This window comes from Rhinolophus sinicus, linkage group LG11 (genome assembly GCF_036562045.2).
Source record: "Rhinolophus sinicus isolate RSC01 linkage group LG11, ASM3656204v1, whole genome shotgun sequence".
Classification (NCBI taxonomy): Eukaryota; Metazoa; Chordata; class Mammalia; order Chiroptera; family Rhinolophidae; genus Rhinolophus; species Rhinolophus sinicus.
In genome coordinates, this window is record NC_133760.1 from 438,114 (window position 1) to 462,048 (window position 23,935).

At 44.3% G+C, this 23,935-nt stretch overlaps 1 protein-coding gene across 1 annotated transcript; it reads right to left on the reverse strand.

The window, feature by feature from the left end:
- Nucleotides 1-500: 500 nt before the first annotated feature.
- Nucleotides 501-23,935, reverse strand: NLRP12 (NLR family pyrin domain containing 12). Its single transcript, XM_019715886.2, has 10 exons — nucleotides 23,495-23,935; nucleotides 21,103-21,183; nucleotides 17,007-18,708; nucleotides 15,415-15,585; nucleotides 12,391-12,561; nucleotides 10,439-10,609; nucleotides 8,842-9,012; nucleotides 4,647-4,817; nucleotides 2,398-2,568; nucleotides 501-1,816 (listed from the first exon to the last, which is right to left on the reverse strand). The coding sequence occupies exons 1-10, from the start codon at nucleotides 23,781-23,783 to the stop codon at nucleotides 1,729-1,731; spliced, it is 3,186 nt and encodes a 1,061-aa protein (XP_019571445.2). The 5' UTR covers nucleotides 23,784-23,935; the 3' UTR covers nucleotides 501-1,728.

Consider the following 23,935-nt stretch of genomic DNA (forward strand, 5'->3'; position numbering starts at 1 on the left):
ATAGCAGCTTTCTGACTTAGGTTTGTGCTCCTGGATATTGAGGTTGGTAGAAGGTGAACTGAGACTTGGGAGGGGACAAAATTGGGAAAAGGGAAGATCTGAGTTTTGCCAGAAGGGCTGAACCTAGCCAAAACAATAAGGTAAAAGTACAATATGAGTGTCCTTCAGAAACAGCATTTAAATCGACCTCAGGGCAAGGTGGTCGCTTTTAACAAATCTTTCCCCGAGTTGGGAGATACACATGACTCCCATTGGGCCTTGGAGGGTTTCCCCAAACCACAGCAGCTATTGGGCCTCCAGGTAACTGAACTGAGCTCTTAAATTCAAGGAGTTTTTTCCTGCTAAAGAGTCAACTCCCACCATCGATACTACTAAGATGTTCAGTTTATTGGCCCTCGTCTTTACAAGGCAGCCCTGAGGTTTCTTGTTTAGTCAGCTTAATGCGAAAGGTTAGTTTCAGAAGCCACTGTTAAAGGGAGTTGGAGACCCAGTAAGCAAAGAAAGTTGAGTAAAACTTTATTTCAAGGAAGTTTTTCAATAGTTATGGAATGTATGTCCACAGGCGTGATGACTTCAGAATCTTGTTACTTCCTTTTCCAACCTTGCATAGGTTACAGGGTCACTAAATCACCTGCCCTCTACAAGTCTCCCTAGTGAGTTCTGGTCTCTGGATGTCTTTAGTTAATGGGTTCAGCATGACGCCACTCACAAGGCTTCCAACAGTCCATTGGCTGAGTCTTACGTTCCTGTCGTGCGGGGCGTCCGGCGTGTTCTCTGCTCCCGCTCCCCACAAGAGAACGCAGGATATGGTGAGGCCAGAAAGGAACACCCGCGGAGCCATATTAGTATATACTCGCTGGCGGCACTATACTCACTGGAGGCTGGATCCACACTGTCCGCAACCCGCCATCCTAACTGCAATCAGCTCTTGCTAGCTCAGCCACCATCTCCTGACCAGCCCCCATTTTCTGCTAGCGTAACCACAGCAGTTATATTAGTGGCCAATGGCTCACTGGTTACAGCTGACGGCCAACTAGCCACAGCTGATGGCCATTTACTACCTGAGCCAGCACCTGTCTATGTGAGGCCGAGAGCCTGGAAACTACTTTCTGGGGCTCTGTCCCCAGTTCCCTAGTCCAAGTCCTCAGTAGTGAAACTGGTTGGTTTCCTTCACGTTTTCATCCCAAGACTGGTGTAGGTTACTGGCCAGCCTAAATGTGGCAGGTGTCCAGTCACGGTTTGATGAGCTCCAGTCAGGGCAGAATCATGGTGTAAAACCAGATTGCAAGGGTTATTGGGGCTGTTGCCCTCACCAGCCTTCCAAGATTTCTAGTACACTTAGTGCACCATTATTCTTTGAAAATAGGGTTTCTCAACTTTGCCACTATTGACATTTTCAGTTAAATGCTTTGTTGTAGGCGGCTCTTGTGCAGGGCGGGAGGTTCAGCAGGATCCCTGGCTTCCCCAGCATCGCCCTGCTCCAATGTCTCCTGACACTCAGTGTCCCCTGGCTGAGAACCTCTGCTCTAGAATCTGGCCCTGCCCTAAATTATCTCCATGACACCAACATTCCCAAAACGAGCTCCAAGCTCCATCACACGTGGATTATATAGACCCCAAGCAAAAAGGACTTCTGCCTATGACTATGTCTCTTGAGGAAACACAGAGCCTGATCATGTTGATTAGTGGGTCCCAGACTTCCAGAGAAGCAGCAGCAGACAGAATCAGTCAGCAGCCAATGTCCAGGTACGGTTTTGTTATGCGGAGTGCTGCCAGTCTTCTGTGGGTCACTTTATTCAGGTCCATTCCAAATAACCTGAGGACAGAATGGCAAATATTATTCCAGGCCACTCAGGGCATTATTCAATTGATATGTCAAATATATTATGTGTCTTGCCCTGTTAAAATAATTCCATTACCTAGTACTTCATTTAAAACCAAACCCTCTTGATAAATAGGCTTACTCTAAGCTACACACAGTTTTAACTCATTGAATTTGTAATTGTTATGTGAGGAAGCAACTATTTTCCTCATTTTTATAGTCAAGAGGTGCTAAGAGGGTGAAGAATTTGCAAAAATATGTCACAAAAATCACAAAGTGATGGAATGAGAATTCAAGGCCGAGGCATTACAGATTCTCACTAAACTACGATGGCCTCATTTGACAGATTAGGAAATAGATATTCAGCACACTCTTTAAGGTCACACAACCATTAGATGCAAAGTACAGTCCTCTATATTCCACACGAATTGCATATATGAGGTGAATGAGTGACAAATGAAATATTTCCAAATTTTCTAGGTTATTTGTCCAAACTGGGGGATTAGTTATTGATCTTCACTCCCAACTCCAAGCCCCACATCCTGCCTCCTCCAGAGCCACGAACTCTCTCTCACCAGAGGACCCGAAGTTTGCAGCCAGGATGACTCAGCGGCTTGCACAGCAGCCGGACACCGGTGTTACCCAGGGCATTGTTGGTCAGATAGAGCTCTGTCAGCGTCTGGTTGACCCCCAGGGTAGAAGAAAGATCCTCACAAGCTCTGGCAGTGAGGCCACAGCTGTCCAGCCTGTTAAAGATAAACAGTAGTTGAAAAACTACCAAGAGCAGGGGAGCACGGGTGGCTCAGTTGGTTAGAGCCCGAGCTCTGGGCAAGGGGGCTGCTGGTTCGATTCCCACGTGGGCCAGAGAGCTGCGCCCTCCACAACTAGAAATGAGTGAAGTCAATGAGCTGCAACTCAGCTCCCGGGTGGCCAGATGGCCCAGTTGCGGGCTCTCAACCACAAAGTTGCTGGTTCGACTCCCACTAGGGATGGTGGGCTACACCATCCATAACTAAGATTGAAAGGACAACTTGAGTAGGAAAAACTCCTGGAAGTACACACTATTCCCCAATAAAGTCCTGTTCCCCTTCCCCAATAAAATCTTAAAAACAAACAAAAACTACCAAGAGCTACTTTTGGAAAGTCTTATTTTCATAGGAAATCAGGGTAAAGTTTTTAGAAGGTTAGTTTACAGGAAAGCAGAGTAGAACCAAACCCGTCTAGGTCAAGGTGCTTGATGGCAAGCAGTTAAGAGATGCATTTAAAGACATTCCTTAATTCACAGCTCCATCTATAATGGGTACCCATTGACTCTGCAGCCAGGTACCCATCATCCCTTCTGGTAATTATACCACAATTTCTCATCGAAACCTCTATCTCTGTCCATCTGGGGCTCACATTGTCCTCAAGCTCTAGAAGTGGATAGAAGATCCATGCCTAAGATGGTTGGCTTCCGTGTCCCCAGCCACATGAATGGTTCCATCTGGACACAGGTTCCACCCAAACCCAGTGAATTGGAACCATACTTTTCCTGAAGCTTTTTCTTTCAGAACTTGGACTTGGAAAGACGTCATCTATAGAGTTGCAGGCATTTTGCTACTAAGCAGAGTCAAGGTTAACCTTATCTTATAATGGAGCCGATACAGCATTAGGTACAGAAGATGATCATCAAGATTGCAAACACCAAAAAAAAAAAAAAAAAAAAAAAGAAAGATTGCAAACACCTAGATCAAGCCATGCCTGAAGCATATATTTTCAGTTACACAAGTTAACAAATCCTTTATTTTTAGAAACCAGTGTGAAATGGGCTGTCGCCTACCCCAACAGTATATCATCTGATTCTCTCTATTCCTACTCTGTCTCCAGTTGTGTTTCTTTACTGTATTCTCTGCTGTTACAACACAAGTAAGAATAGGTAGCATTTATTGAGAACAGAAAGTTTCTAAGGGCTTTACATGTACTGTATCATTTATTCCTCACAGTGCTATCATAGCTGGGATGTTAAATGGAAATATTTTAATCTTAGTTTGACTGAAACTGTGAGGCTGATAAACGCCAGGTTCCAAAAGGTACAAGAGAACAGACTTGAAAAGGAAGAGGGAAAAAAACAAAAACCAAACAGCTTGCTGACATATAGCCACCCACATCACAGGTACAGAAGGTCAGAAGTAGATTATAGTGAGAGCTGGGGAGGGGGCTGTACGAGGAGGTTGACCCAGATTAATTAATCCACATCAGGAGCCTGGAGGCACTGCCCATGGGGTTCCCTCAAGAACTCACACACAGTCCCCACGAGAGGGGGAGCAGTGGGATGCCTGCTGGATCAGGGGGAGGTACTGACACCCTAGAATAACCCCAGTAGCACCAATTAAGGGAGAAATCCTGTCCCTAAATTCCCATTTTCATTCCTATTACCCAATGCCCCAGATAAGCAAGACTCAGAAATGGAAGACAATTTTAAAAAGTCAATATACCTCACCTCATTCTAAGTCTTTTAGGTTGGGGCTCAGGCTAGTCTTGGAAGAAGGAGGAAGTGATAATTCGCATTTGACTGGAGCTTATTATACTTTGAACTTTTATTAAATGAGGGTTACAGAAAAGCCAGGCATCTGCCCAAGTAAATGTCCAGGGAAAGGGGGTTTTACAGAAAAAGTTTAGAGGCAATGATTGAAGGAAAAATTCAGCATTTCATGTCTGTATTCCCCCAGAGTGAATTCTTTGCACAGTTTTTCTTTTTACCTGTAGACTCCTGTGTCTTCCAAAACGATGGAGGAACAAGCACACTGGCTCTCCAGGGACTCCACCCCCCACCCCAGTCACTCACCACAGTTTCTGGAGTCTGCAGGAGGGGTGTCGCAGCCCCTCACACAGCAGCCACATGCCCCGGTCTCCCAGGTCATTGAAACTCAGGTCCAGCTCCCGGAGGTGACGGTTGAACTGCAGAACAGTGGACAGACCCTCACAGGCTGTGGAGCTGAGCCGGCAAATGCCCAACCTGGAAAGACACAATGCACAGAGCAGACATGACATCTCTGGGGACATCTCCTGGGGAGGCTTATGCGCCAGGTGCTGTGCTCAGTGCAGAGAGAGTGATAAGACTCCATCGTGACCCTCGAGAGAGAGAACAAGGGTGAGGAAGAAAGGAGCAGGCAGGTAGGAGGGTGGAGGAGAGAAATTTTTAAGAAGGGGGGGAATAGGAAGGAAGAATAGTATAAAGAAAGGATAAAGAATAATATTTAATAGCTAGGGCTGCTGTAACAAGCACCGTAGACAGGGGTGGGAGTGGGGGTGGGCGGTAAACAACAGAAATTTATTGTCTCCCAATTCTAGAGGTTGGACATCTGAGATGAAGGTGGCAGTAGGGTTGGTTCCTTCTGAGGCTGCGAAGAAGACTGTTCCAGGATTCCCCTCCCCCCCACTTTTGGGGATTTGCTGGCGGTCTTTGGCATTCTCTGGCTTGTAGATGCATCACCTCATCTCTGCCTTCACCTCCACATGGCTTTCTCATGTGTGTGTGTCTGTGTCCAAATTTGCCTTTTTCATAAGGAGCCCTCATTAGGGGCCCACCCTGCTGCAGTATGACTTCATCTGAACTAAGTACATCTGCAATGATCCAGTTATAGGCTGAATTGTGTCCCTCCCCAAATTCATTTGTGGAAGCCCTAACCCCTAGTACCTCAGAATATGATTGTATTTGGACGTGGGGGCCTTTCAAGACGTGATTAAGTTAAAATAAGGCCATTAAGGTGCACCCTTACCCAATCTGACTGGTGTCCTTATGAGAGGAAATTCGGACATACAGAGACACCAGATGTGTGTGTACAGAGGGACGACCATGTGAGGACACAGTGACAAGGTGACCATCTGCAAGCCAATGAGAGAGGTCTCAGAAGACACCAAACCTGCTGACACCTTGATCTTAAACTTCCAGAGCTATGAGAAAATAAATGTGTATTTTTTAAGCCACCCAGACTTTGCTATTTTATCATGGCAGTCCAAGCAAACTAACAGATGAATACACATTCTGAGATATTTGGGGTCAGAACTTCAACATACAAATTATTTGAACATATGAACCCATAACACCAACTGATTTATAGGTATCACTTCATTTGTTCCTTATAACAGCCGCTAGGAGGAAAATGACATCATTATCCACTGTTAGCACATGTGTGAGGACTGAGGCTCTGCTCAGGTCTCAGAGCTAGGGCCTACGTCCATGACTTAAGTGCCATGCTTAACCACTGTCTATGCAGTTAGTGTGTCCACCGTTGCAATTGGGAGAGTGTTTGAGGGCTTAAGAGAGTCAGAGTGCTATTATATTATATGTAGTTTTCTTCCCCTAATTTTCAGAGATCCTTGCATTTCCTTAGATATAGCTACTATACTGTGAAAACCTGAACTCCCCTTTCCTTCGAGTGTCAGTGTTCTTAGGTGACATGTGGGATTTACATAAATATGAATATCTGACTGACCAACTGCCACTGGACAAGAGCAAAGGACCCAGCCCTGGGCAACGAGAGCCACATTGAGGTAGCTGGACCAACGCATTCTAAGATTTCCATGGAAGAATAAATGTCTACAAATAGCTATGAAAATTCGCACACACAAAAAACAAAAGACAATAGGGCATTTACAAACCATAACAATTACAACAGCGAAAAATTGGAATAGGAACAGAGACAAATGGAAAGGATAGAAGCAAACACAGTATGGGAAAATGGTTTATAATAGAATTGGCATTCCAAATCAGCAAGGAAAGGATGGATTCTTTATTAAATGGGGTTGCAAAAACTGGAGAGAAAGACATTGGACCACGCCTAACTCTACATATAAACATAAAGAAGAACTTGCATATGTCTTGGACATTGCATTGGCAAAGGATTTCTTAGATATGTCACAGAAATATAAATCAGGACCAGCCCGGTGGCTCAGGTGGTTGGAGCCCCGTGCTCCTAACACTTAGGTCGCCGGTTCGATTCCCTCATGGGACAGTGAGCTACGCCCTCTGCAGCTAAGATTGTGAACAACAGCTGTCCCTGGAGGAGAGTAGCCGTGAGCAGCTGGAGGCTGGCGTGAGCTGCTGTGGGCTACTGTGTGCTGCTGTGGGCTTGTGCTGCCATGAGTGGCCGGTGGCCAGCATGAGTGGCCGGCACCCAGCGTGACTGGCCAGCAGCCAGCATGAGCTGCTATGTGCTACCGTGAGCTGCTGTGAGTGGCAGACCGACTACTGGCGACTGATTGACTCGGGGCGGGGGAAGCACAGGGCTCATAATACCAGCATGGGCCAGGGAGCTGTGTCCTACACAACTAGACTGAGAAACAATGGCTTGAACCAGAGTGTGTGGGGGGAGGGGAAAGAAAGGGGGGGAAAAAGAAATATAAATCATAGAAGTATGTATGGGTTTGCCTTCAAAGCATAAAGACTTCTGCTTGAAAGTCCATGAACAAGGTGACAGGTTGATGATCTGCTTCATATGCAGTAAATGAAGGATGAGTCTTTAAAATATTTAAGGGACTGCAAATCCACAACTATAGAACACATACTAAAGAAATAAACTGCCTGCCTGCATAAAAAATAAATTACATGCACAAGCAATTCACAGAGTGGGAAAACCAAAAAAGCTGATAAACATATGGAGAGATAGATGCTCAACTTCACTAATTATGAGAAAAATACAATTGAAGAATATTTCCCACCCACCAGAGTTTGAAAACTAGAAAGCTGGAAAACCATAAAGATATGGGGGGGAAGCAGGATGGTTGCTACTTCCATCTTTCGAGAGCAATTTGGCATTCTTCTGAGATAGCCAGTGTGCAAATTCATCTGATCCTGCAATTCTATATCCTTAGGTGGAATCTTATAATTGTTCAGAAAGAGACATTTACAACAATACACATCACAGCACTGTGCATAACAGTAAAGTTATTTGGGAACAACCCAAATGACAGAATAGGGAGATGGATCAATGATGTCTGGTATGTTGCAAATCATGGAATATAGTCAATTTCAAGGAATGAAATAGATATTCTTATACCGACATGCAGAAACTGAACAGATCTCAAAGGTACAAAGATAATTGAAAAAAAAAACAGGTTAATGAGATATATCGTTTATGTAAAATACAGACGTGAGTGCCTATAGATGACATTTGGGGAGTATAATGAAGGGGATGTAAATAAAAAGAGGACATGTGAGGGCCAAAGTGATATTATGGTATCAATGAAGAATTATGAACATTCTAATTATGTGTACCTGCACTCCAAAAAAAAAAAAAAAATGTTTAAAGGGTGCAGTAGAGAGAACAGTGTGAAGAAATGGGGCACAGATTTATCCTAATCCTCTAAAAATAAAAAAAGCCACAGAAGCCATACTTTGGCTTAAGAGGAAAAAAAAATCTCCCAGAAAGAATAACATCAGATAATTGAGGATGTCACTGTAGGACAAGAAAAAAAAAAAGAAAAAAGAAAGACTCTCTTTTGGGTCTACAAAGAAAAAGAATTTTCTGAAAATGGACAGCTTTGCTGCATTTTCTTTTTGTTCATTTGTTTATTCATCTGTTCATCCACTTAAAAACATACGTATTTCTAAGGACCTCTGGTCTTATAACAGTCATTGAAATATAGAGTTGCCATAGCTCCTGAGCTTTTAGAATACCACACAAATGATACATTTTGAACAGCGATGCTGAGAAGTATAAGGTCAAACAGGATCATAAAACTCGGAACCCAGATCTTATCTTAGGAGTTGGGGAAGGCATCCATGGAGAAGAAGATTTATTTTGAGTCCTAACAGATAAAACAGATGTTATCGGGGTGTAAAAGGGCAGAGCAGAAAGGAATTCCAGGAAGAAAGAGCTTGTGGTGCAAAGGCCCTGTGACAGAAAAATCTTTGAAAGGAGGCAGATGGAGCTAGAAGTTAGGAGAAGAGGGGAGGGAGCATGGCTCCCGGGAGCCCAGACAGGAGAGCAAGGATTGAGAATTTGGATTCCTATGGCTGTGAGCAAAGCAGGACTCACCGGAGGGTCTGGAGTTTGCACTGGGGATGCCTGAGGCCCTCACACAGCAGCAGCACCCCAGGGTCCCCCAGGTCATTCAAGCTTAGGTCCAGTTCCATCAGGCTCTGGTTCACACAGAGGGTGGAGGCTAGGTCTTCACAGGCAGTAGCCGTGAGGTGACAAATCTTCAACCTATTGAACATACGTTATGGAATGTTTTCTATACAAAGCTAATTTTATCCTCCTTACGCCCATTTTCAAAACAATGCATTTTCAAACAAACAACTCGTTTTTAAAAATGTGCAAAGGCCTAAAATAGACATTTTGCAAAGAAGACACACAAATGGCCACGAATCACGTACAAAGATGCTTAATGTCACTAATCATTGGGGAAATGAAAATCAATACCACAATGAGATACCACCTCACACTTATTAGAATGACTATTATATGCAAAAGAAAAAAAAAGTGAACAAAGACAAAAACAAAACCCAGAAAATAACAAGTGTTGGAAAGGATGTAGTGAAATTGGAAACTTTGTGCACTATTGGTAGGAATGCATAATGGTTCAGCTGCTGGGGAAAACAATATGGCAGTTCCTCAAAAAAATAAAAATAGCCTTATGGTCCATCAATTCCACTTCTGGTTGCATACCCAAAATAATTGTTAGTAGAGGTTCAAAGAAATATTTGTACACCCATGTTCATAGCAGCCTTATTCACAACACCCAAAAGGTGGAAGCAGCCCAAGTGTCCATCCATGGATGAATGAATGGATAACAAAATATATACATACAATGGAATATATAACATAAAATTTACCATTCTAACCATTTTTTAAGGGAATTTTTAAAACATTTTCTTTGAGCCAAACTGATGATATATGCTGGGGAGAAAAATCTCAATTGTTACCCATTCTAACCATTTTTAAGAGTATAGGTCAGTGGCATTAAGTATATTCACATTGTTGTACACCTATCATTACTACCCATCTCCAGAACTTTTCATCACCTTAAGCAGAAACTCTGTACCCATTAAATTCCCCATCCCTTTCTGCCCTGGCCCCTAGCAACCACTGTTCTACTTTCTGTCTCTATGGATTTAACTATTCTAGGCACCTCACATGTGTGGAAACATATAATTTTGTTTTTTTATGATTGACATTTTATTTAGTCTTCCAGGTTCATCCATGTGGTAGCATGTATCACAATTTCATTCCTTTTTTTTTTTTTAACTTTTATTTATTTAAGTGTGTTTTCCCAGGACCCATCAGCTCCAAGTCAAGTAGTTGTTTCAATATAGTTGTGGAGGGCACAGCTCACACTGGCCCATGCGGGGACTGAACCGGCAATCCTGGTGTTACAAGCATCGTGCTCTAACCAACTGAGATACCTGGCTGCCTCTCATTCCTCTTTTAAGGTAGAATAATATTCCATTGAATGTATATACCATATTTTTTTATTCATCCCCTCACTGATGGACACTTGGGTTGTGCCCACCTCTTGGCTACTGCAAATAATGCTGCTATGAACATGGATGTACAAATAGTGAATGCATATTTATACCATCCTTCGATACAAGTAGATTTGCCTTTTAAGTTTGCACCATGAAGAACTTACCACAAGATCTTCAGCCTGCAGACTGGGTGTCTCAAGCCTTCACACAACAGCCTCAGACCCAAGTCCTCCAGCGGGTTTCCTGTCAGATCCAGCTCCAACAGGTGTCGGTTGGTCCTGAGCACTGAGGCCATCTCCTGGCAAGCTCCAGCCTCCAGCTGACACTTCCTCAACCTCAGGAGGAAAGAAACATTGGAGAGGGTGCTGTCTTGCTTTTCTGCATCCTGATGGCTCTTCCCCGGGACCATTTAGTTACCCAACATGAACCCACACATGCCACTAAAGCTACAGAGAACAAGACTTCATCATTTGCAGCAAGGAGTGTCCTGTCTAATAAGACAAAAAGGTAAACAATTAAAATCCAATGTAGGGGGTGCCATTGACAGCAGTAGGGGGCTCTAGAGCTCAGTGGCCTGTTTGCTTTCATCTCCACTACCTGCCAACCCTGTGACCTCAAGCAGGTTTTCATCAAGTCTCAGTTTTCGGTTTCATGGGCTACCATGTCTCAGGTTCACTGACTCTAAGGTTAATAATAGTGCCAATGTTATAGGGCTATTGTGAGGATTACGTGATTTACTGGAGGTAGAGGGTGTGGAGTTGGGCGTGGCACATGGAGGGAGCTACTGTTTATCACCACCATCATGGCGGAGGGCTCACCCAACTCAGCAGACAGCGTGTGCACTTAGGGAAGGCTCTCTGGAGACTGAGATGGTTCTCAAAGGCTAGTAAGCTTCAATCAGAGGAACAGAATGAGGGAGGCTGTGATATAACAGAAATATCTATATCTATATCTATATATATATATCTCGGTCTGTGTCTCCGGGTCCTGGCACAGAGCTCCTGAAACCCTTGTGATTTCCTAAGGGATGAGAACACTAGGAGCATCTTTTGTTCTATTGAGGTGACTCTGGGTGGGCTCCTGGGTGGGGTCTGGTCACCAGAAAGACCAGGCCATGATTAATTACAAGCTTGGGATTTTTAGCCCCATCCCCACCTCCATAGAGGGGAAAAGGGCTGGAAATGGAGTTAGTTACTTATTGGTCATGCCTACGTGAGGAAGTCTCCACAAAAATCCCACTAGTGCAGGGCTCAGAGAGCTTCTAGGATGGTGAACACATCCATGCACCAAATGAGAGGGTGATGCACCCCAATTTCACAGGGACAGAAGTTCCTATGCTTGGGACCCTCCCAGACCTCTCTCTAAGTATCTCTTCACCCGGCTGTTCATATGTGTCCTTTGTCACATCCTTTAATAAACTGGTAAACCTAAGTGTTTCCCTGAGTTCTGTGAGCCGCTATAGCAAATTAATAGAAGGGGGGGGGGTCATGGGAGGTCATGGGAACCTCTGATTTGTAGGCAGTCAGTCAGAAGCACAGGTGACAACCTGGACTTGCAACTGTGGTCTGAAGTTGAGGAGAGCAGTCTCCTGGGACTGAGCCCTTAATCTATGGGATGTGACACTCCAGGCAGATAGTGTCAGAATGGCATTAAATTGTAGGATACCCAGCTGGTGTCTCAGAGAATTGCTTTGTATGGGAAAACCCCACACATTTGGTGACCAGAAGTGTCACAAATGAAGTGTGTAAGTAGTAAAGAAGGCACACAGGTGGGAACCTGGGTTGTTTTTCTAGAACGGTGGCATTGCAAGAATAGGGAACTGCATAGCCAAAAACTCTTGGCATGGGAGCTCTGGAGTTCTGACTACCCAGGACGGGTGTGGGTTCTGGGTGGACAAGTGGTCCCAGGGACTCCTCACCATGTGGAAATGGTGGGGTCATTGGAAACCAGAAAGAGGTTCTCTGAATGCAGAGTCCAGGGCAGAGTCTGAGGGCATCGGTCAAAAGGCAGCCCTAATTTCAAGATAGAGACTTGGGGATCACCACTGTTTGAGGAGATACTTCATGCCCAGGAGACAACGACCTTGCCCGGGGAGACCATGCAGGTTAAGACTCACTGGACCATCTGCAGCCTGCATTTGGGGTGCCGGAGCCCCTCACAAAGCAGCTGCATGCCTGGCAGCCCGAGGTCATTGCTGCTTAGGTCCATCCTCATTAAATTCTTATTGGCCATCAGAGCTGCTGTGAGGTCATGGCAGGCAGAGCTGGAAACCAGGCACCTCTTCAGCCTGGAATGGAAAAAAAGGAGAAAAGAGCCAAGTCATTTTCTTCATGGTCTGTCTGCGGGTTCTGTCCCCTATCCTTTCTCTCCCTCCCTATTTTAGTCTATATCTATTTTCCCCTTTTTCTAAAACCAAAGAAAGGAGATTCATGGTTGCCAGGGGCTGGGGGGAGTGGGGATCAGAGGAGTCACTGCTCATGGGTACGGTGTTTCTCCTAGGTGTGATCAAAATGTTCTGGGATTAGATCCTGGTGATGTTTTGCATAGTCTTGTGCAATATACTCAAAAAAGAAAAGAATCACTGAGTTGTGTGGTACATGAATTATATCTCAGTAAAAAAAATAATAAAAGCAATAAGAATAGTGTAAAACGTTTTTGGATCTTTGCAGTCAAGGAAATGCTTTCATAGGGGCTGCTCTTAAGAAAGGAATCTAAGACCCCTCACATTCGCTCTTTTCCACTTCTTTTTTCTCCATTACTATGAGAAGAAGAAGGGATCATGTCCTGAGCAGGCCCCAAGGTGCTCTCTGGGCCACATTTGCTGATTGGCAGGGCCACCATGCCTTAAACGCATAACATAAAATTTATCATTTTTAAGTGTATAGTTCAAGGGCATTAAGTACATTCACACTGTTGTGCAACCATCACCGCCATCATCTCCAGAACTTTACCATCCCAAACAGAAACTCTGTACCTGTTAAATAATACCTTCCCATTCCCCCTCCTTCCATTCCCTAGCAACCACCATTCTACTTTCTATCCTTATGGATCTGCTTCTTCTACACATTTCCATAGGTATTCTTGGCACCCTAGTTGAAGACCAGTTGGCTGTATATGCACGGGTTTATTTGTGAGTTGTCTATTCTGTTCTGTTGGTCTGTATATCTATTTTTATGCCAGTACCATACTGTTTTAATTACTGTAGCTTTGTAATACATATATAGAGGGTGCTAAAATATGTATACACATTTTTTAAAACTAAAGTTTATTGGGGTGACAATGGTTAGTAAAGTTACACAGGTTTCTGGGCAGGCAGATGGCTCAGTTGGTTAGAGCGTGAGCTCTGAACAACAGAGTTGCCAGTTAGATTCCCACATGGGCCAGTGAGCTACGCCCTCCACAACTAGACTGAAGACAACGAGCTGCCACTGAGCTTCTGGAGGGGTCACCAGAAGGCTCAGTTTGTTAGAGAGTGAGCTCTCAACAATAAGGTTGCCGCTTCAATTCCCATGGTGGGCTGCGCCCCCTACAACTAAAGATTGAAAAAAACCGGCAACTGGACTTGCAGCTGAGCTGCGCTCTCCACAACTAGACTGAAGGACAACGACTTGGAGCTGATGGACCCTGGAGAGACCACTATTCTCCAATATTCCCCAATTAAATTTATTTTTTAAAAAAAACTACATAGGTTTCAGGTGTACAATTTTGTATTACATCATCTATATATCACATTGTGTGTTCACCATCCAGAGTCAGTTCTCCTTCCATCACCCTATATTTGATCCCGTTGACCCTCATCTACCACCCATTTCCCTCCTTCCCCTCTGGTAACTACTAAACTATTGTCTGTGTCTATGAGTTTTTGTTATTTCTTTATTTGTTTTTCTTGTTCCTGTGTTGTTTTCAGTTTTATATCCCACATATCAGTGAAATTATATGGTTCTCAACTTTTTCTGTCTGACTTATTTCACTTAGCATAATAATCTCAAAGGAACCCTCATACACTGTTGGTGGGAATGCAGATTGGTGCAACCGTTATGGAAGGCAGTGTGGAGAGTCCTCAAAAAATTAAGACTAGACTTACCATGTGACCCAGCAATCCCTCTCCTGGGTATATACCAAAAAAATCTGAAAACATCAAATATATGATGGTGGAAAGAGAAATGACTCTGGGTGGTGAACACACAATGTGATATAAAGATGATGTATTACAGAATTGTAATTCTGAAATCTATGTAACTTTACTAATAACTGTCACCCCAATAAACTTTAATTTTAAAAAAATCTGAAAACATTTATCCATAAAGATATATGTGCTCTGATGTTCATTGCAGCTTTATTTATGATGGACATGGAAATAACCAAAGTGTCCTTCCATAGATGATTGGGTAAAAAAGATGTGGTATATATACACAACAGAATACTATTCTGCCATAAGAAAAGATGAAATAGTGTATACACATTTTAAGAAAGGAAAAAAAAACTGTATTAAAATGGTAATACTCAATATATACCGATAACAAAGGTTGAATACAGGTTATGTGTATATATTTTTTGGCACCCCTAGTAGTCTGAAATCAAGAAGTGTGATTGGAGATAGGAAGCCTGGAAAGGAGGAAGTAAAAACAAGAAAAGTGAGAGATAATGACGCCTGAACTAATATTGATCTTGATCAGTTATGGGCTGAACTGTGTCCCCCATGAAATTCATATGATGAAATCCTAGTCCCCAGACCACAGAATGTAACTGAATTTGGAGATAGCGTCTTTACAGAGGTGATTCAGGCAAAATGAGGTCATTAGGGTGGGACCCAGTCCCATCTGACTGGTGTCCTTATAAGAAGAGATTTGGATAAGACACACACAGAGGGAGGATCATGAGAGGACACAGGGAGAAGACAGCTGTCTATAAGCCAAGGAGAGAGGCCTCAGAAGGAGCCAACCCTGCCGTCACCTTGATCTTGAACTTCCAGTCTCCAGAATTGTGAGAAATAAGTTTCTGTTGTTTAAGTCACCCAACCTATGGCCCTTTGTTATGACAGCCTGAGCAAACTAACACACCATCCTGTGTTCTTTCTGACTGAGCCCCATGACAGGGTGTGGTGGGAGCATTAGAAGCTCCCAGACCAGCCTAGACTCACCTCAGGTTCTGAAGTTTGCAGTTGGGGTGTCTGAGTCCTTGACACAGCAGCTTCACCCCCCGGTTTCCCAGGGCATTGCGATACAAAGCCAGCTCTATCAGATTCGGATTGGTGCTCAGAGCCGTGGCAAGCTGTTCGCTGTAGGCATCCGGCAAAACATTCCTCTCGGGCCTGCGTGAAGCAACAACAGGTCAAGTCTAGTTTACCCAGTCAATTTACAATGATTATGTTTGGCACTCAATTGTCCCCTCATAATTTATGAAGTATTCTATCATCTTCATGTTAATTTATCTTCTGAATGACTTTGTGTTACTTGCCCAAGGTCACATACCGTGTTTCCCTGAAAATAAGACCTAGCCGAACAATCAGCTCTAATGCGTTTTTTGGAGCAAAAATTAATATAAGACCCGGTCTTATATTTTACTATAAGACTCGATATAATATGATATGATATGATATGATATGATATGATACCAGATTTTATATTAATTTTTGCTCCAAAAGACGCATTAAAGCTGATTGTCCGGCTAGGTCTTATTTTCAGGGAAACACAGTAGCTAGCAAGTAGTTAGAGACCAGGCTAAAATCTTTGGACTAGGGTTGGAATATGCCTTTCATCTCACAGATGAAATATATATATATTTTATATTGAGGTAACAGGTTAATAACAATATATACATTTCAGGTGTACAACATTATTATTAAATCCTAGCTGGCTTTTTATTTTATTTTATTTTTTTAAGGAGGGCACAGCTCACAGTGGCCAATGGGGGATCGAACCAGCAACCTTGGTGTTATTAGCACCACGCTCTAACCAATTGAGATAAACGGACACCCCAAGGTGTACAACATTATAACTTGGTATCTGTATACTCTATTGTGTGCTCACCACCCAAAGTCTAGTTTTCCATCCATCATCACATATTTGACCCCCTTTACTTATTTCACCCACTCCCACCCCCCTTTCCTTCTAGTAACCACCAATCTGTTGTCTGTGTCTGAGCTTATTTTTGTTTCGTTTTGTTTGTTGGTTATTTTTTTGTTTTATATTCCACATATGAGTGAAATCATACAGGTTTTTATCTTTTTCTATCTGATTTATTTCACTCAGCATAAGACCCTCAGGATCCATCCATGTTGTCACAAATGGCAGTATTTCATCTTTTTTATGGCTGAGTAGTATTCCAGTGTATCTATGAACCACTTCTTCTTTATTCAGTCATCCATCAATGGACAACAGCCTGGTTAATATTTGTTGATTGAATACATTCTCCTTGACATAGGTCCCAATTTAGTCCTAATAAGTATTATTTAAGAGCAGGAAACAAACCTGGACACTATGGCCATTTGGAGGTCAGATCGCTCTTTGTTTCAGGGACCATCCTGTGCACAGTAGGATGTTTTTGCAGCATCCCTGGCCTCTACCCACTGGATGCCAGGAGCACTCCTCCCATCTCTCCAAGTTGTGACAACCAGGTATTTCTCCAGATATTGTCAAGTCTTGCTTGGGGCAAGGGAAAACTCATGCCCATGAAGAACATGACTTTGGCTAAGAGCATGGACTTGGACAACAAGCCCCAGCTAGTACTTACGAGTGTGTCAGTAGCATCCTGGGCCCTGAAGTCCATCTCACCCCATCTTCCTTGTCAGCGCTGTAGGCAGCCCCATTCAAGTGCAGCACCAGGTTGCTCCTGCAGTTCTTCACACAGAAGGAAGAGACCATGTGCTCCATCGTGGTGACCATGTTGCTGACCACCACCACTTGGAAGTGGCTCAGGGCCTGCTGGATGAAATGTTGATCCTGGATCTCATACAGACAGCTGAGGAACTCTAAGGCACCCCGCTGCAGGGTAGAGCCCTCACTCTGAGCTTTGCTTTGGATCCAGTCCAACAGTTCCACCTTGATGTGAGGTGAGACTCTCCAGCAAAGCCTCTTCTCCAGGTAGCTTCTTGTGTCCTCATTGAGGAGTCCAAACAGGAAACGGACCGTGAGTGCCAAGAAACTCCTTTCTGAAAACCCATACTCAGTCAACAGCCTCATCAGGTTCTGGTCTGGGCTGGATGCACTCTCCCCACCATCCAGGATGTAGTACATGGCCGCAAAGAATTCCTGGAAACTCAGGTGGATGAAGCTGTAGAACTTTTCACAGTTGATGTCCTTCTGGAAGATGTTCATGTTGAGGAAGGAAGAGACATCTGCCCCATCCAGGCCATGCTTCCGGAGGTCCTGCTCCTCAAAGAGGATTTTCTGATTCCAGAGGCCATCTGCTGCCAGAGAGCACAGCCCTCTCTGGTTGGGCGGGGGCTGGAGGGTTGGGGACCCTGGCTTGGGTTGCATCAGACTCAGGAGGTAGAGCATGTACACTGCCGTCGTGGTCCTGGACGTCTGTCTTAAAAGCCCCCCATCCTCCAGCTGCTGCTTGAGGCAGGTGCAGACGACCCAGCACACCAAGGGGACAAAGCACAGAGTGAAAAGGGGCTCATTGTCCCTCACGAAGTTGAAGACTTGGCCAGCTTGCTCCACGTTGTGGAAATACTTGTAGAAGTACTCCTTCCTTTCTGCTTCAGAGAAGCCCAGGATCTCCACGTGCCTGGGATGCTCGAGCAAACGGTGCAGCTTCTCCAAGGCCCTGGGCCTGGTGGTGATGAGCAGAGACAGCTCAGGCAGCAGCTTCTTCCGAATCAGGCTGCTAAGAAGAAGCTCCGTGGGTCGTTTCTCCTCCCAGCAGAGGCACCAAGGGCCCTGAGGGTCGTGGAAAGAGGTTTTGAGCTCGTCAAAGCCGTCGATGATGAACAGGAGGCGCTCAGGAGCTCGGACAAGCTCCTGGAGCGGCACGTTGGGCTCAGGCCAGCAGCTGGAGATGAGGTCCTGCGCGCTCCGCTCAGATGCGCTCTGGTTCATCTCCCTGCAGTTGATGTAGAAGAGATAATCAAACCTGTCTTGGAAGAGCCTCCCATCGGCCCAGTCCAGCATCACCTTGTGGGCCAGCATGGATTTGCCCATACCTGCTGCTCCCTGCAGGACCACTGTGCGTGGGGGCTCGGGCCGCTCCTCATCTGGCTCGAAGAGGGTCTCCATCTGGATGAAGCTGGCCTGGTGGTCTGCAGTTCTCGCGTGTCCCTGGCCCATGTCCAAAAGCTTCTGCTGGGCCCACATGGGATTTGAGTGTTCCTTCACCAGGAGGAGCCGGGTGTACCGGTGGCTGAGATTGACGCATTCCCCTAGGCGCGCATTGCGGTCCTCCATCAGCCGGAACTTTCTGCGGACATAGTCTTTGTAGGTTTCCTGGGGATCTAATGGAGAGGAATGAAAGGGTTCGTGGAAGAGTCATCAGCAATCTTTCATGGATTCGTGAGTGAAAGCACACTAGGGCCCAGTGCCTACTTGTGCAATATCCTTGGAACAGTGTTCTAGATAGAGCAGAGAACCTTGATACTTCCCTTTAAAGATCTTCCCCTACCACGGGAAACAGAGGCATTAACATGAAAATGTTCTCACACACAGTACTCTATTCTTGCTATGCGAATGAGGGTCCAAGCGCCAGCAGTATGGGCCTCACTATTCAGGCTGAGGGAAGACCACTGTGAGCCCCTAGAAGAATGAGCCAACTTCCACCACCTGTACCTGGCCCCGCCTTGTGAAAGAACACTAAACCCCATGTGGCCCACCAGGGAGCTGGCTGGAAAGGCGAAATCTTGAGTCCCACTCCCCACCAACTGAATCAGAAACTGTATTGCTAACAAGATCGCTGCATGATTTGCATGCACGTTAGAGTTTGGGGAAGCAGGGTTTCCAAGTTTTCCACCCCTCCTCTGAAAAAAAGGTAAATGCATATCTACAACGGAGAACTTACCCGTTCTATAAACTCTTTGCCCAAAGTCTCTTTGGGAAAGTGTGCTTGGTATAGATGTCTATGAATAGTGTAGGTTCTCAATGGGTGATTGTGTCCCCCCCTAGGGGACATTTGGCAAGATCTGGAGCTAGTTCTGGTTGACACAACTGGGGGGTGCTACTGACATCTAGTGGATAAAGGTCTGGGACGCTGCTCAACATCCTACAATGCACAGGACAGACCCCTGTGATCTACAGTTATCTGGCCCAAAGTGTCAATAGTGCCAAGGAGGAAAAACCCTGATCTAGACAAAATGTATCCCTTTGGATTTGGATGTCACCAGAGGCCTATAACATCAGCCCAAGGGAAGGTAAAAAAATATCTGAATTTGGCTCCAGAACTCTCTCAAAAACAAATGCATGTACTGTTTTATTTTTTTAATTGTGGTAAAAGATACATGACATAAAATTTACCAGTTTAACAATTTTTATCTGTACAACTCAGTGGCATTAAGTGCATTCAAAATGTTGTATAACCATCACCACTGTCCTTTTCCAGAGCCTTTTCATCATGCTCGACAAACTCGGTGCCCATCAAACACTGATTCACCATTTCTTCCCTCCCCCCAGCCCCTGGCAGCTGCCATTCTACTTTCTGTCTCTATGAATTTGACTACTTTAGGTACTTCATGTAAGTGGAATTATACAATATTTGTCTTTTTGTGTTTGGCTTATTTCACTTAGCGTAATGTTTTTGAAGTTCATCTATGTTGAAGCAAGTATCAGAATTTCATTGCTTTTTAAGGCTGGGTAATAGTCCATGGTATGTATATATATATATATATATATATATATATATATATATATATATATGGCATATTTTGTTTATCCATTCATCTATTCATAGACAAAGTTATCTTTTTAGCTCTCAGTGTGTATTGGCAAACAATGTTAAAACTCCTAGTTTACAAAGTCCACCAAGTGTACTACTGCTCTTTTGATATTCTCATGAGAAAACACTTTTGAATGGAACAAAGGTAATTGGGACAGTGATGTTTGGATTTTGTAAAAGTTTTACAGTCTGTTCTTGTAGAGAAAGGGTTCTTATTTTGAGACATGGGGACTATTAGGGAAATAGAAAAGTTTAAAATAATGATGAGAACAAGAATGAAGAGTTACCATATCTTGAACAGGTGCTACATCCAATGCATTTAAGGTGCCCTTGAAAGTGTTATTGTTGGCGGTGTTGCTGTCTTTCCCATACTCCTGTTTCTTTCTTGCCAAAAATCCTGATTCTATTCAGGCAGCGGGTGTTTACCCCCGGGTTCCAGTAAGTGTCCCTTCAGAAGTCCCCCAGGGATGGAGGATGGTTTTGCTAAACCACTAGTGATCTCATTCCTCTTTGCCAGTAGCTGGTCTGGGGTTGGCCAGGCATCCTGGTCCTGACCGAGAGTTACGCAGGTGACTAATTTAGGGGAAGAAGCTGACTGACTGCAGGGGATTTTATTCCTGGAAAAATGATAGCCACTTGAGGAAGAAAGTTTTTTGCCTCCCTTTTTGTCCCTGCTAAGAATTATTTCATATGAGATGGTTTGGTCACCATCTTGCAGCATGAGGAGATAAGTCTTAGGACAAAATGCCAATGTTGGGAGGTTGATAGAATTGAAAAACAGGAGGAAGTTGGGGCTTTGATGATGTTAATCCACCCCACCCCGTGAGTTCTGTAGCCACCCACCCCAAGACTTCTTGTTATAGGCAAACATGAAATAAATGCTTTTTTGCTTGATCTACTCTCCATTTGTAGTTTGATACATGTAGCCCAATGCATTCTAATGGGCACCTGGCTCATGGCTCACCTTTTCTTGGAGCTCCAGGAAAGACTTCCAGGGAACATGCCAACTGGCTCCCCAGGGAAGACGGGTCACCTCGTGGAGTACCTGGAAGAGAAATTTGGGGGAGATCAGCTAGCACATACCTGCCTAGCACTCAATAACAGCTTCTATTACGTCAAACTGTCTACATGATAACTCCCTGCCCACCCACACCCCAGAATGTTCAGTGACAACACTATCATTGAAACATTTGTTTTCCATAACCCACTCTCCTTCCTGGGTACCCGTCATGGTGACTGGTACCTCCATCCATTCGATGAATCTCCTCAGGCAGGAACTTCTGAGCCAGCTTGGATTCCTCCTTCCCCTTCAGCCCTTGGCCATGTCTGATCCATCTATCCATTCATCCGTCTTTCCATCCATCATCCATCCATCCATCCATCATCCATCCATCCATCCATCCATCCATCCATCCATCATGCAGCCATCCATCCATTCATCCAACAAATATACATATATTGGGCATCAGGCATTTTTCTAGACATTGGATACATAGCAATAACCAAGACACAAAGTATCTGCTCCATGGACCTTACATTCTAGCGGCATGGAGAGCTCAGGGCATAGAAAATAAACACCAATATAACATCAGATAATTTTATCACAATTTTTAAAAAAGTAATTATTGAGTGTTAAAGCTGTAAAAGACCTCAAAGATGCTTTACCTTAGTGTTTTCTGAAGCATGCCAAGAGCACCACCTACATCCAAATGCAGGTGCCTGGTACCCCAGACCTGCTGAATCAGAATCCCTAGTGTGGGTCTTTGATTTTACATTCACAACAAGGTGTCCAGATGACTGTTATGTTTATTAACACGTGAACTGCTGATCTAGTGCAGTATCTTACAGATGAAGAGACAGAAGCCCAGAGAGGTACACTGATTCCCCAGCATCACACAGCTAGAATAGAGCAAAGCTAGACATCTGAACTCCTTCACCTCCTGGTGAAGTAAAAGAACGTAGCCTGGCGGAGGATGCTCACCAAATAGTTACCAACTGTTAGTGCCAGGGAGAGATCTATGTGAAACGGTGAGAAAAGAGGCACTTTATACTTAGATATTATTTGAATTTCTTAATAAATATGTAAAATGTCTATAAATAAATGCAATTCTATAGAATCATACATGAATACATTTATGCCTTTTTCTTTCTTCATTGCTGGTAGCACTTTTTCATCTGTCTCTAAGTAAAAATGTGACCCAACCTCATATCCCCAAGTCCAATGCATCTTCAATATTCTCCAAGAATGGGGATAGGGAGAGAAGGAATCATATGTGATAATATCTGAGACGGCTTTAAGAGCTTATCTCTTCCCATCACATATTTCCAGCTCAAGAGAGCCTGCTGTTAAATTTCTGTGAATTACAAGCCAGGTGACACATCACATCAATAACTTAAAATCAGCCACGCTGGGGGTACTTACACAATGGAAATTAGCAAATGCCACAAACCAGAGCCTTTGTGTTTTGGGAGTCATTAAATACTTCATTTTTTCAGAGATGTTCAACATTACTGGCACACCACTGCCATACACCTCCTTCGAGACACCGAGCCTCACAGAAGCAACTGTGTATAGCCAGGTATTGGCACAACTTGAACGTTCATTCAACAAACGTTAGCCAAACTTGCTCTGGTCCTGGCCATAGCCAGACCCTGGAATCACATAGAAGAATCAGAAGTACCCTTGCTCTTGGGGGACCAATGTTCTATTTGAGGTGACAAATGACATTAAAAACCAGAGCTCAAATGCCATCTCTGCCCCTTCCAACAAAAGCTGGTGTTTGCTGAGCACTTACTGTCTGCTGGGCACTGTGTTAAGCATTTGGCATGTACGATCTCAAGAGCTTTTGTCTAGAAGCAAATCATTTATTTTCTGAGCCTTAGTTTTCTCATCCATATAATAGGCATAATAATAATAAAATCTATCATACAGCATTTTAAACATTGAATGTGTTGATGCATTATTATGCACAATGGATGCCTTATTACAAGAGGGAACCAATAAGTGTTAGTACCCTTGTGATTATTTTCTAGGACAGAAGATATAATAAAAGAAATCTGAGTGCTAAAGAAGCACAAAAGGGGGGTCTCTAAGCCAGCTAGGGTGGGTGAAGGTGAGGGACAAAAGGAGGGAGAAGAGGGGCGAAGAATTCACAGAGCAAGTAGTGCCTCCAAGATTCTAATGGACAGATAAGAATTATCCAGGCAAAGAAGATAGAGTGTGTTCTAGGCACAATGCAGCGTGAACGAAAACGAAGGAAAAGTTAGAACCCAGGCCTTGTGAGCTCAGTGATTATCAGAAAGGAGAAGGGAATTGGTGGGTTACAGCCATGACAGTCCCGTCACCATCTCCTTACCCCTGGCCAGGTCCTCTCTCTGTCCTCTCTCCCACAGGTCCTTCCTGTTGATCCGATCAAAGATGCTAAGAGCCAGCAGCCAGGCCTCCCTTGTCCCACAATGGGCCACCAGCAGCTGGGCCATTTCCAGGGGACCAGCCGTCTCCATACGCCCCCAGGGAATCCTGCCCTCCCTCATCTCTGTCGCTGGACCCAGGTATAACTTGAATTTCTTCAGCTCCACAGCCTCCAGTTCTTCCAAGTAGGCGGACAGGAGACATAGGCCATCCCTGACTGTGGTTCGGGGCATGGGGTCGTTGTGAGCCCTGGAGGAAAAAAGCTGCAGACCAGGATGTTTCTACACACAGGATGAGCGATTCCAAGGTGCCCACCATCTCATCGTGCGCAGGCAGAGGCTGCAGGAATGAGAGACAGGAAAGTCCTGCTGTTGAAATAGTGCTT